Source organism: Catharus ustulatus, chromosome 22, assembly GCF_009819885.2.
Source record: "Catharus ustulatus isolate bCatUst1 chromosome 22, bCatUst1.pri.v2, whole genome shotgun sequence".
Lineage (NCBI taxonomy): Eukaryota > Metazoa > Chordata > Aves > Passeriformes > Turdidae > Catharus > Catharus ustulatus.
In genome coordinates this window covers 5,376,538-5,389,661 of record NC_046242.1, presented here as the reverse complement: position 1 = coordinate 5,389,661, position 13,124 = coordinate 5,376,538, and the positions used below count along the sequence as shown (strand labels likewise).

The 13,124-nt window shown below is 43.5% G+C and overlaps 1 protein-coding gene across 1 annotated transcript; it reads left to right on the top strand.

Annotated features, from left to right (window-relative positions):
- Positions 1-410: 410 nt before the first annotated feature.
- VKORC1L1 (vitamin K epoxide reductase complex subunit 1 like 1) lies at positions 411-13,073 on the top strand. The gene is made up of 3 exons (XM_033077948.1): positions 411-622; positions 10,087-10,196; positions 10,851-13,073. The coding sequence occupies exons 1-3, from the start codon at positions 429-431 to the stop codon at positions 11,075-11,077; spliced, it is 531 nt and encodes a 176-aa protein (XP_032933839.1). The 5' UTR covers positions 411-428; the 3' UTR covers positions 11,078-13,073.
- The last annotated feature ends 51 nt before the right edge of the window (positions 13,074-13,124 follow it).

The following is a 13,124-nucleotide window of genomic DNA, read 5'->3' as shown; positions in this document are numbered from 1 at the left end:
CAGCCGCGAATCATTTTTTCGCGTTTTTCAGAACTGCCCAGCTTCTGTCGCGTCTCAGACCTGAGAGGAAAACCGCGAGGAAAAGCCGATTTTCCTGCTGCCATCAGCCGGGCCGGGGCCGTGAGGAGACGCTGCCCTCACGGACTCCCGGCGGCCGCCAGGGGGCGCTGCGCCACGCCCCCCCCCCCCCCCCCCCCCTCCCCGCCCAGCCCTGACGTGACGTCGTCGCGAGGCGCCACGTCCGGCGCGAGCGGCGGGGGGCGGGGCCAGCGCGCGGGGTGGAGGGGAGGGGGCAGTGGCGCGCCCGCCCGCCCGGCCAATGAGCGGCGCGCGTGCGTGCGCGGCGAGCCAATGAGGAGCGCGCGCGTGCGCGGGGCGGGGCGGCGCCGGGCGCGCGTCGCGGGCTGAGGCGGAGGGACGGGGCCAAGATGGCGGCGCCCGTCCTGCTGCGGGTGTCGGTGCCGCGCTGGGAGCGGGTGGCGCGGTCCGCCGTGTGCGCCGCCGGCATCCTGCTGTCCTTGTACGCCTGCCACTTGGAGCGCGAGAAGGGCCGCGACAGCCACTACCAGGCCCTGTGCGACCTCAGCGAGAGGGTGCGCTGCTCCGCCGCCATCACCTCCAGGTGAGGCGCGGGTGGGACCCGCCGCCGCCCCCGCGGGGGGAAGGGGCTGAGGGCTGCGGGAGCGCTGGGGACGGGTCCCGGAGCGCTGCCTGCGGTGCTCCGGGGGGTGCTGGGGGGCCGGGGCGGTGCTCGGAGGGGCTGCGGGCCGGGCGGGGCGCGGAGGGGCCGGGGCAGCCCGAGGAGGGGGCAGCGCTGGCGGTGCGGGGCAGCCCCGGCCTGCAGGGCCGCTGGGCGAGCGGCGATTTTTGGCATCGCTACGGGCTGCAGGGTGAGGCACCCGCAGTGGCTGTGTTGTAATCAATGTAATTAGGTGGAGTGCCAGGCGTTTTAGTGGTAAAAGCTCGGCGGAGTGATGTGTTGGAGCTGTGAGTAGTGGTTAAGGAGAACATAAACAAGTGCAATTGCAGGTGGTTTGCTTTGTTAGTTTTAATTGTAGTATCTGTATTGTGTTTTCATTGGGACGTCTCCTGGCAGCACAGGAGATGCTTTGGTGATACAGAGGAAAGGCTTCATTCAAAGGAGGCTTGGATGCCTCTGCAGCACAAGCCCAGTCCAAATCCAGACTGATTGTCAGACCTGCAGCCAGTCCAGGAGTTGTTTTCTAAAGGCTGAGTGATCCTATTTCTGTTAGGAGTGTCATTGTATAAATCTGGTTCTTGAGCAAATCTGTGTATTAAATCCTTACTCTTTATTTTAATAAGAATTTTGTTATTATTCTGTTAGTGCCTTCAGCTGAATGAGTACTTGATTTACTTTTTCCCCTCCCAGTGTAACCCATGCAAAAGCTGTCACAATTTTTATAGAGGTACTTGCTGTATCATCATAACAAGCCGGTGTGAGGGAATATTCCCATCCTTTGTCAAGCTGGGGGCTGGGAAATTATCGAGTCAAAACATCCAGGGAGCTCTTTTTCCTAAAATCTCTTCTGTGGTGACAGAAGTGAGATTGTGTGACAGAGATCTGTATCTCTGGCCACCTGATATAGTCATTGAGTGAAGGCTTTAACTCTGCTTTTCTGCCTGCCTCAGATCATCTTTAGTTTGTGAAGGTGCTTGTTCATGTCTCTGCCTGGAAAGTGTCCTGAAATGAGAAGTTTGGATCTAACTAGGGAGGAGACTTCAATAAACTCACCAGATAAATTCAAATAGTATCAATTAAATTATGCTCAGGCTAGTGAGATTAAACCACCTGAGTCTCATCAGTAATTTAACTTTGATCACAGATACAGGGGTAAAAAGAGAATAACAGAGATTTGAGCATTAAGAAGCCTGCTCTTTTATAGAGTTGCTTTTTGTTGTTGCAGCAAATGCTGCTGTTGTGACAGAGAATGTCACAGTTTTGATGTGTGTTTACTGAAGGAAATTACCTGAAGATATAATCAGAATTATTTCTAATTATGGAATCAAGCTCGGTAATGACAGCGTTCATTAGCAATGCTGCAGCTGACACGTTGAGTAAGACCTGGAAATCCTTTGCTGTAGGAATTCTATATGATAATGTGAGAGTTGGGGATAAAATGCACTCAGATCTCCCAGCAGTTGCTATGGAGTGAAGCACTGCAAATGCCAGGAGAGCTCGTGATCGTTGGAGCAGGTGGTAAAAGGAGTTTGTGCAAAAGGAACGTGCAAGTTCTGTTCACTCCAACCATATTTGGAGAAGAATTTGCTTTCCAGCCTGTGCAGGACACAGAGGGGGAGTGCTGCTTTAAAAGTAAAGGAGGGCAAGGCATAAAAGTTGGAAAGAAATTAATCTTGTTTTCCATGTTGCCACAGCTCCCCATCCATCATTCTCTCTCACTTTCCCCAGCTGAGTGTTCCTTGTTCCTGCAGCACCAAAGTTTCTCAGGAACTTCATTGCTGAGAGGAGCTTTTAACCACAGTTCACATTTCACTGGGGTTGTAGTTTCAATTTTGTATTCCAGTTTTTTCACAGGTAATTCAGATTTAACTGTCACATTTCTTTTCTCATGAAGCTGACAGTCAGAAATTAATTGATTAGCTAATTATTAGAGTTAACTCTGCAGAGAGGAACTTCTGTTCCTGCTTTGGCTTTAGATGGTTCACTGGGTTATGGGACTTTTTATTTAAGCTGGATTTGCTGATGGAACTTGGAATGTTACAATCTTCACATCTTGAGTTTTGACTCCAAAAGTGGGCTGAACTTTAACAAGCACTTAATACTGTTAAGATTAATTTTAAATGCATAGAATAATTAGAATAAATTAGTTTATTCCTTGCTGAGCTTTCTGGTATTTTGGGCGGAGTTTTTTTCACCAGCTGTTGGTATTTCCAAGTCTTGCTTTTAAGCCAGATCTGGCATTGGCACAACAACAAGAACAGAAATGTAAAGACTGCCAGCATGCAGAGGGAGGAGCACAGAAAATCTCCTATCAGAGCCTGACTCACGCAGAAGATTATGTTGGAGAGATCCCTTCCCAGTATCCCTTACCCAAAACATCAATGGTCAGCATATTTCAAGATTTTATCAAGGGGAAAGTTCATGAAATAGTTTAAAAATAAAAACTGCTAAGGAGTGGCTAATAAGGGCACATATTAGGGCAGTACCTCACATCTCCATTGGTAATTGCTGTGTTTATTTTAAATTAATTGCTATTTTATAGTTGAGAACAATTAAGTGTCAAGAATGGCTTTATTTATAATGAAACTGGCTAATAGCAGTTCCTGAAAAATATTTTTGATCTTGCTGTAGCTTCACAGAGAGAATTCAAGTAATAAAATCCATTTCAAGTCATACAGGTCATGCTCCAGCTTGAAATAAAATGTGACCTTTAAGTGGTAATGCAGAGACCCAGAGCTTTGGCTTTTGTCTTTTCCACTCCCTGAGACATTTTGGGATCTTCTAATACAATTTCTGTTTTGAGTCTTGATGAACTGGAGATTCCTGCAGCGTGAATTAGTGGTTTTGAATGATTTTTGTAGCCTGGCATGCATGAATGAATGCTGTAGCCACTGTAGGAGAGGCTCAAGACAGCAGCCATGAGCAAAGGGCACATGTCATGTATATCTTTAGCAATATTTGCAGCTGCGTCAGTGAAGAGCTTTGGCAATAGTCAATATTGATCTTTGCCTGATTGCTGAAGGAGTTCTAGAGTCAGAACAGCATTGGGAGAATCTGGATGTCATTGCTATTTTAGGAATTCCCTAATCTGTTCATGGGCAGAGTCTTGGATTGGTGTGTTTGTGTTTTAAGCACTCTGATGTGGCAGAATGGTTTGGGTTGGAAGAAACCTTTGTGTTCCTCCTGTTCCAGCCCTGTACCATGGGCAGGGACACCTTCCTTCACACCACACACATCCACCTTGTGTTTTCTGCTGGATGCACCAGAATACCCTCCTGGTAGTTCCTGAAAATGCCTGTTGGGTTTGGGGTGTGGAAGGGTGGCCTGTGACAGCTCTGGTGTTACTGTGTGACATTCATAAACCCCTTTAAACACTGAATTTCCACCCCCTGCGTTCTGTTGGGTTGCTCCTGCTGGTGTAGAGCTGTTCCTCTGCAGAGTGGGTGTGAATTGCTCTGAGGACTGCAGGTAAAACTGCTTTCTCAGCAGAGCACACCTTGCTAGAACTGTTCCCGTGCATCTTTACAGGGATCAAAGTGACAACAAAACCCCATTGTCCAAGGAAATGGGACATGCAGGAAACTTCCAAACCTCCCTGAGCTGGTGTTTAAACAGGCTCTGCTGTGAGGCAGTTCCTGCAAACTTGTCTGTCAAGTTTCCTTCATTCTAAGTAAAAAACATTATCATTCATATTTATAATAATAAATTAATGATACCCCAGGAATTTTTTTTCATTGCTGTACCTGCAAGCACGTATCCAGGTATGTTTGATGTTTCCAACTGTTAGTGAGTGGTGTAACAGAGCTTCTTCAGGGATTCTGGTTCACTGGGTTTGCTGTCTGAGGGAATGTTGGAAGATCTGTGGTTTGGAATTGGGCAGGGAGGAGTTGGAGGAGCCGAATTCAGTGCCACAGGGGGAGGGAGGGAAAGGCACAGTCACTGCTCTGCTGAAGCCCTGGGAGCCAAGGTTCTTGTCCTTTGGGCAGCAGGGCTGGGGTGTCAGCTGGGGGGATCCAGAGTTTATTCCATGTGCTGGACAGGAGAGGTGTTCAGGAGTGCTGGTAGAAACCAGCTTGGAGTTTTAAAGTTGCTCTTAAAACTGCAGAAACTGATAACTCAAGTGTTCTGGGTTTGTTTTTTTTTTTTCCATCTTTCTAGTATAAAATTGATGATTTAATACTGGTACAACACTTATTGACTGAGGCACATCTTTTATAAAACACAGCTGTGCCCTTGCTGTGGGAATCTTTTATTTTCCATCTTTACAGTGCTCACACAAACACGTTAATTTTTGCTTTTCATAAATATATCATCTCCAGCTTGACTAGAATTTGTAATAGGGCTAAGAATTATTTTGCCTGGTGCAAAATAAATGTAACAAAGTGCTTATAATTCAGGCTTGGGCTTCATTTGTGGTAGCTTAATAGAAGAGATTATGTAGAAGGAATCAGTGCTGTTGGCTTGGATCTTGAATAGCCAGTGCTTCTGTAAAGGCTGCTATAAAATAATTATCCACTGTCTGCTTGATATATTTTGCTGATCTAGACACTGAGAGTTTTTACAGACTCTTTCTGAAGTAGAGCTGGAGGATATAAAGAAGAAAGCCTCATTTGGTTATGCTAAATGCTGCTAATAGATTTATACATGAAATTAGGTGTATTGACATTTTTGAGCACTCCTGGCAAGTTTACAAATGGAAATTTTTAATCTCCTTTTTTGTGGCTTCTAATTGAAGGCTTTTACTTAATTTGTTAAAACTGTTAGAGTGGCCTTGAAACCATGAATTAGGTTTAATCCAAAATCCTCTGGTGAAGCTGGAAAGAAGTTGCAACCAAAGTTTCTTAACATGCTCCAGATCCTTTGACCTTTATATGAGCTTTTCCCTGAAGGCAGAGGGTGAGCTCTGCTCCCCTCTGAGAACTTTCACTCTGGACAAGAAATTCCCTCAGAATTCCAGTGGTGCTTAAGGACATGTGCACATTACTTATCAAGTGTAGCCTTTTTTAATTTCTTTTTTTGTTTTTTTAGAAAATCAGGTTTATTGTTTCCTCAGGGTTACAAAGTGGAAAGGGGTGCTTGCTGTTGGTAACAGAATAATGCTCATGGGATGGGAAATAATCCTGACATGAGAGGCTTTGAGTAAACTCCTACTACCCAAAAACCACCCAAACTTGAGTTCTTTTCCTGCAGTCTGACAACAGAATCTTTTTTATTGTTTGCCCTTTTCATTGCACCAAACCCAACAACTGAGGGAGGATGGTGTTGGCAGAGCTGCTGCTGCACAAATGCAGAGGTTTGGGATGAAGCCTTTGAATAATGTGGATTTGATTGCATTTCCTAGCAATCCTTGAGGACACTGGGATGTGAGCTGGAATTGTGTGCTTTGTTCCAGGCTTCTGCTGCTGGACCTGCCCTGCCCCACTGTGGCTCTTTCCACCTTAAAATGAAAATATTTGGGTTAGTTCAGTTCTGGGTGTAAAAACCAAGGGGTGAGATGGAGGAGATGTGACTCTGCTCATCACCAGGGGTGGTTGTTGAGCTCAGAAGTGCTCAGAAAGCATCTGGGACATCCAGGAAGGCTCCAGGGGAGGCTGCCAGGTGTTGGTGCAGGTAAAACCCCAGTTCAGAAGTTCCAGCTGATCCTGAGGGCAAGGAAAGCTCCTTGGGGAATGACCTGAGACAAAACTGCAGGAACTGTCAGAGCTGGGGCTTGGCCACAAACACACTCCAGCTTTTCTTCCAGGGGCTGCAGGGGACACAAATCCAACTCCTGGCTAAACAAACACTTTTTGGTTGGGTTGTTTGACTTGGTGTGTTTGGCAGGCTTGGAATTCTGCTGCTTTTGGAGGCAGTGCTGATAACTCAGAGCTCCTAACTTGTTAAACTGGAAGATTGTTTGCTTGTCCTCTAAAATACTTGAGATACTGATGGACTAAATGAGATTTTTGTGTTCTCTTTTAGCATTTTCTGTGCTAAATGATGCTAAACAGTTTCAAGTGTGTCCCCTAATACACTGTTCTGGAACACAGAGGATGTTGATAATTGTGCAAAAGAGATTTAAATGATTTTAGTGATTTAAAAGTGTAAGATTTTATTGGAGGTACATCACTTGTGGAGCACAGTGACCTCAGTTCCTTTTGTCTTCTTGTTAAGAAGTAACAATTGCATACAAATAGTGCCTTAAACTTCTGAAAATGCAACATTTGTGAAGTACCTCAAACCAAAAGGGACATTGTTTAGAGGGTGAATAATAACTTTCAAAACCTCCTTTAGATAAAAGACAGTGCACATTGGACTGAAAATCACTGCAGTGTTCAGTTGTAGATGTTGGGAAAGTGGCTGAATCACTTTAATTTCGATTTCTTGAATCACTATCTAACTTTGTAAAGCACATTCAGAGTGGTACATGCAGATAGGGAGGGAAACAGAGTTCCAAAGAGTTAGATCAGATTGCTTTTTATTTTTTCATGGCAGTGAAACTGGGGTGTGGTGAAAGTGGGTTTGGCTCTTGTGTTTGTCACAGTGCTCTGAGTCACCTGGGGTGGCTGCGACCTGGATCCCAGCACGGAGCTCCTGATCCCCAGGGATGGGAGCCACCAGTCACAACCAGGAAAAACTTGGTGAAATCAGCCTCTGCTTTCATCTCCTTGTGCAAGCAGCTCTGTGGTTACTGCAGGTCATTTTGCTTAGCACTCTGGAGCCAAAAAAATCGATGCAAATGAATAACAATTCTAAGTTATGTTTTATTTTGTAAAATGCAGGTTACATGAAAGATTTCTGAGTTTATTTTTTGCAGTTTATCTTGCTGTTAGGATTTTCTTCTTGCTATTTGTTTGCCATATTTTTTGGACTTTCAAAGTTATCATCAATCTGGCAATTCACACCTGAGTTTGGTGTGAAAAGGAACATTATCTACTCAGTTTTTATCCTTCCAGGAGCAGAAGCTCCTGGTTCACTGTGAGTTTTACAACCTTAATACAATGAGGAGATAATTTAGACTTTTCAGTAGGGAAATGAGATGGGAAAGGGAGTATACAAAGTAAATATATAAATCTAAATACTTTGCTTTTCAGTTTGATGCAGAACACTTGCTCCCACTCCAAACCTTATAAGGTTGAGAAAAGTGTTGTGTGTTAAACCCCAGGCTGCTGAGCTGGAATAAGATGTGAGATTAGACCTGGACTCCATGGGCTGAAATGTAATACTTGATGTCCTCAAAGCTGCTACAAGGCCAAAAGACACTTAATGAACTCCTGCATGTGGAAAAAGCTTTCCCTGTGCTCTGACCTTGCAGCTCTGCACAGATCTCTCCAGGACTGACTCCCAGGAAGGGCTGGAACTCATTATCCTTCCACTGGCAACATTTTATTCTCTTGCAGAACAACTGCAGGGTCAGGTTCTGTAAAATGACATTTCTGATGTTTTAAACTCGAGTTTGCTCTCAGGATCTGCTGAGCATGAGAAGTGAGAGCACTCAGGTGGGGATGGGTTCAGCATCCTGCAGTTATTTGGAGTATTTGATGCTGAACCTTTGCCCACTTTGGGTTGTGCAGGAAAACCTGAGTGTGTTCAAATCCTTTTCATGTCACCCTGCAAAGAATTCTCACTTGGAGACCAGAACAATAAACTGAACCTGTGGATGGCAGGCTGAAGCATCTATAAATGTGGTAATACAGAAAAATAAGTATAAATTATTAAATATAAAAATAATATTTCCCTTAATATATTTGTGTGGCTCTTTAATCCAGCCTTTGGAATTTGGACAGCACAAGACAATTGTTGCATGTGCTGTGACCATCTTATCAAAGGAAGGCTAAAAAATTAACAATTCTCACTTAAAATCCAGATAACATTTGAGGTGTGGGAGGAAATCTCACCCTAACTGAGATTCTTTGTAATTCTTTGTAATTTCCACAGCCTCAGAGTGGCCTGGGATGAGAGCAACAGCCAGGCACTGCTTTTCCTTCTGACTCCATGTCTGGCACCTCTGGGATGCTAAGGCTCTGTCCCTTGTTTGTGCTGCCTTGAAACTTAATATTGGCACTAAAATTTCACTTTTAAAAGATTTGAGACCAAAGTAACTGAAAATATGTTTAGTTTTTAACTGTTTATACAGTAGATCTGCTTTCTAAGAATTGGGACCTGCTGTTTTCTTGGGGAGAAGAGCACAAGAGTATTAATAGTGAGTTCAAACTTAGTCTGCAATTAAAATGATGAGTTTAAATGAGTTTTGCACAGATGACTGTGAGACTAGAAAGTGTTTTGGAGATGGTATTAAATTATCTTTATTGTGGTGCTTCTTCCTTGTGCTGTGGTGATGGCAGGGCCCAGGTGAGTGACAGCAGCAGCATTCCTGCTTTGTGCAGGGACAGAGCTGAGCTGTCCTGCTTCAGCAGGGCATTGCCTCCAGGACAAGGAACTTCCTCAAAACTGCATTTTCCTTGGAGCTTCCTGCTGCAGCAGGATGAGGAGTGGCACTCTTGGTAATGTGAAGCAAACCTTACATTTGTGTAGTGCTTGGCTTGATTTTTTAAAAAATCTGCTGGCAGATATCTCAGTGTGCTCTTGTGAGTTAAATTACCTTGGAGCAGCAAAATATCTTCATATTTTCAAGTGACATTAATAAATAGGGTCCTCACTTTGCTCTTACAAATAATGGTGTGATCTGCCTTAGGGCATGGAATTAATGGTTTCTGGCACAAACACATTTGCTAATTTAATCTTTGCTGCTGCAGGAAGGAGGAGGAGTTTTGTAGGGCTTGTGCTGCTTTCTTTCTGCTTTATCACTGGGAAGTTGAAAGTCACTTTGTGGGGATTTCAGGTGTTGGTTCAAAGTTTCACACTGTGCAAGAGCTCCACCCAGGGAGGGCTGAGGATCTTGTGCTGGTGCCATCCTCAGCTCGTGTGCTTGACAGATTTGGGTTCCTCCTGAGCTGAGGAGCAGCTGAGGTGCAGATCCATGCCCTGATTCTCCTGCTCTGCTGCACAGAAGTGAGTGGAACAAATCCTTGCCTCAGCTTTGTGGTGACCTTGTGTCCAATTTACCGTCCTTAGTCCAATTTACTAAAGCTGTCACTGAGGGAAGGAAGTGTTGATGTGACACAACAGCTCCAAAGTGCAGCCCTGGGAAGCAGAGGTGGTGTTCAGGGAAGTTCCAGCTGGGTGAACTCAGCAGCTCCTGCTGTGTCAAACAACTTTCATCAGCAAGGTGTGGGATAAAGCTGTGCCCAGTGCTCCCCCTGTTGCTGCTTGCTTTTCCAGGAGAGCTGCACATCAATCATGGCAGAATCTGTGTCCTTTTCTTTCCCCAACAGCCCTGAACTGAAAATGCTGCTGGAAAGCACTGGGTGGCCAAGTAAGAGTTAATTAGTTTCCCTGTTTTACAGATGGGGTCGAGGATTCGGTCTCTTGGGTTCCATCTTTGGAAAGGACAGTGCAATAAATCAGTCAAACAGTGTTTTTGGCCTGGTGTTTTATATACTACAAATGCTGCTTGGTAAGTATTCCTTCCCTTCAGAGCCTCCAGTACAAAGCAGGGCTGTGGGAATATGCAGGAGAGCAATATCCATTGCACTATCTGCAGGAAACCAGATAAATGCTTCTAATTTTCATATCTTGGGGTTTTTTTAGCACCACTCTAATGATGCATCTGTCCAAAGGGCTTAAAAACCCAACTGATAACAAGAGTAATTGCATCTTCTCCTGATATGCTATTAATAATCCAAGTGTGAAGACAGTTTCTGTGCTGGTATTTACACTCCAGTATATTTGGCATTGGATTGCATGGTGGAAAAGAGAGGGAATAAAAATGGAATGGGCAAGTTTTGCAGGTTGTAATGAAGAGAGCATGCAAAAAAGTGCATGAAATGTAATTATATCTATTTCTTGGTAACTCTGTGGTTTGCTATAAAGCTGTTAATCGTGACAGAAATAACTTGACCACTAATTTTCCTCTAACTCAGAAATATGAGGATGGTTAATCCTACACACACTCCTTGTCACAGAGCTGTCAGACACTCCCTCCAAATACCCCCTTCTCCAGGGAGGTGTGTGAGCCAGAATTGTGTGTAACTGCTGCTGAGTGGCTGAGTCTGAGTTCAGTTCTGCTCTGTGTGGAGAGGGCTGAGTAACTTTGTCTCTCTTGTTGCAGGTATGACAGCAAGTGCAGTAGCAGCTCTAATCCTCATGACATCCTCCATAGTGTCTGTAGTAGGGTCCCTGTACTTGGCATACATTCTGTACTTCGTGCTGAAGGAGTTTTGCATTGTCTGCGTGCTCACATATTTGCTGAACTTCATTCTCTTTATCATCAACTACAAACGACTAGTTTATTTGAACGAGGCCTGGAAGAGGCAACTCCAACCCAAACAGGAATAACCCCTGCTGGAACTTTTGACTGACAGTCTGAAGACCCAACTTCCATTAAGTTTATTTTGCAGTAATTTTTTTATTCTCCATATCAGACACTTTTTTTCTCCCCTTTCCCCACCCCCCTGAGAATCATAATGGAAAATTTGAATTATAAATTTCAAGGGGCCCCCAGATAATTTCTCTGTGCTAATCTTCAGTTTCAATGCGGTTATGAAAGAAAGCTCTATAACAATCAAAGACAAGCTTTAACTTTACTTTGAAGGAGTTTTAGCCACAGCAAAACCTAGACTCTCTCTCTTCCCCCTCCACTTGTGAAGTGGGTAACACTTGCTATGAAATATCCTGTATATAAATTCAGGTATAACAAGATGTGATCATGACATGAAATATTCTAGACTAGCATCACCATATTTAATGTTGCCATGTTTACAGTATGTGTATTTTTTCTTTTTTTTTTTCTTTTTTTTTTTCTTTTTTTTTTTTTAGCTGATGGACTTAGATTTGACTAGGACTTATACTGTAAATAAAATTAGAACTGTTGGTTTCATCCCTGAAGAACTCACTGTCCCATGGGGTTGGTTAGGAGCTGTCAGAGGGTTCAGCTCAGAGTCGACTGACACGATGGAAGAAGTGACCTCTAAAGAACATGGAGTTGCTGCTCTCACTGTTGTGCTTTCACAAGAATGCTTGGGGTTGGTTCCATTTTTTTTTTTTTTAAATCCACTAACAAAAATGGAATTAAAGCTGAAACCTGAAGTATGTTGATTAAACGACAACCTCATTAATTTCTGTACAGAACAAAAATAGCTTCATGTGGTCAATGAAAAGCTGATTTGCAGATTGGGGGCTGGATGAAGTGTTCTTTGAAAGGACTCCATTTCCAAGCAGAGCTGTTTCATTTGAAGCTGTGCTCAGCCAGCCAGTGTTACTAATGTTTGATGTTCTATGAATGCTGCAGTATAGGATTGCAATTTGCAGTGGAAACCACTGAGTGAGCAGGATAACCAAGCAGTGCACTGAAAAAGCAGTTCCTTAATTGATCTTGGTCAGGATCTTTGGTTTGTGCTATATTGGGAAATGAACTTTAGGCCTGACAAACACACACAGAGAAGATCTCTTGGAAGGGCAGCCTGTTTAATGGGATAAGTAAGTCAATGTGCTCCTGAAAATGAAATGTGATATAGTGCTATCATTGCTCTTTCTAAGAACTAATTGGGGAAAAAAAAATATTAAACTGCAGATTTAAACAAAGGAACAAAATTGTACACGTTGTTTCTGCACTCAGTATTCTAAGGCTGAATGTTAAAAGTGCCTTCTGTCTTCAAATCTTAAACCAAATACTTTGTGTTGAACTTGGCAGGCAGAAGTGTCCTTGCTTTAAAAATGAACAAAATTCCCAGCAAACTTGCTGGGGATAGAAGAGTATTATTAAGAGATCTGTTTTTAGTTTTTAGACTGAGAAGTGGTAGCAGTATTGTTTTCAGTTTAATTTCAAAGGTTGATGTGATATTTGGAAAAGTGAAATACTTGTGTTTCAGACTGTGAGACACCAAAATGTGTGGGTTCAGCTACTTTCTGTAATTGGTGCTGTGCTGCTTTTTGCCCTTGTCAGTTCGAAATGTGAAGAATTCCAACTGCATGCCCATTTATTTAAAGAACTAATTTAACTCCTTTTAGCATTTTCATTCTCAAACATGAATGTCAGAGAGACACTTCCATTGTAAGTGGATTTTAAACACTAAGGATAAGCTACTGTGAAACGAGCAGTGTTTCCATAGAGCAAAACAAGTCTGGAGATTGAATTCACAAAACTAATATTTAAATTACTACTGAAGTAATTCTGATTTGTACCAAGGGTGGAGGTGGAAACTGCTTTTCTGTACAGAGTTCTGTGGTGTGAGTAACATCTGTTGCATGTAACACTAAATGACTTGTCCCTCGTCTGACAGTTTTAGCCAACAATTCATTAAATGAGTTTTGTATTGACCAGAGTATAGTTAAAGCTTGTCTTGATGTTTAGTTCTGTCTCTCAAATGCCTTCCACTTTGATATT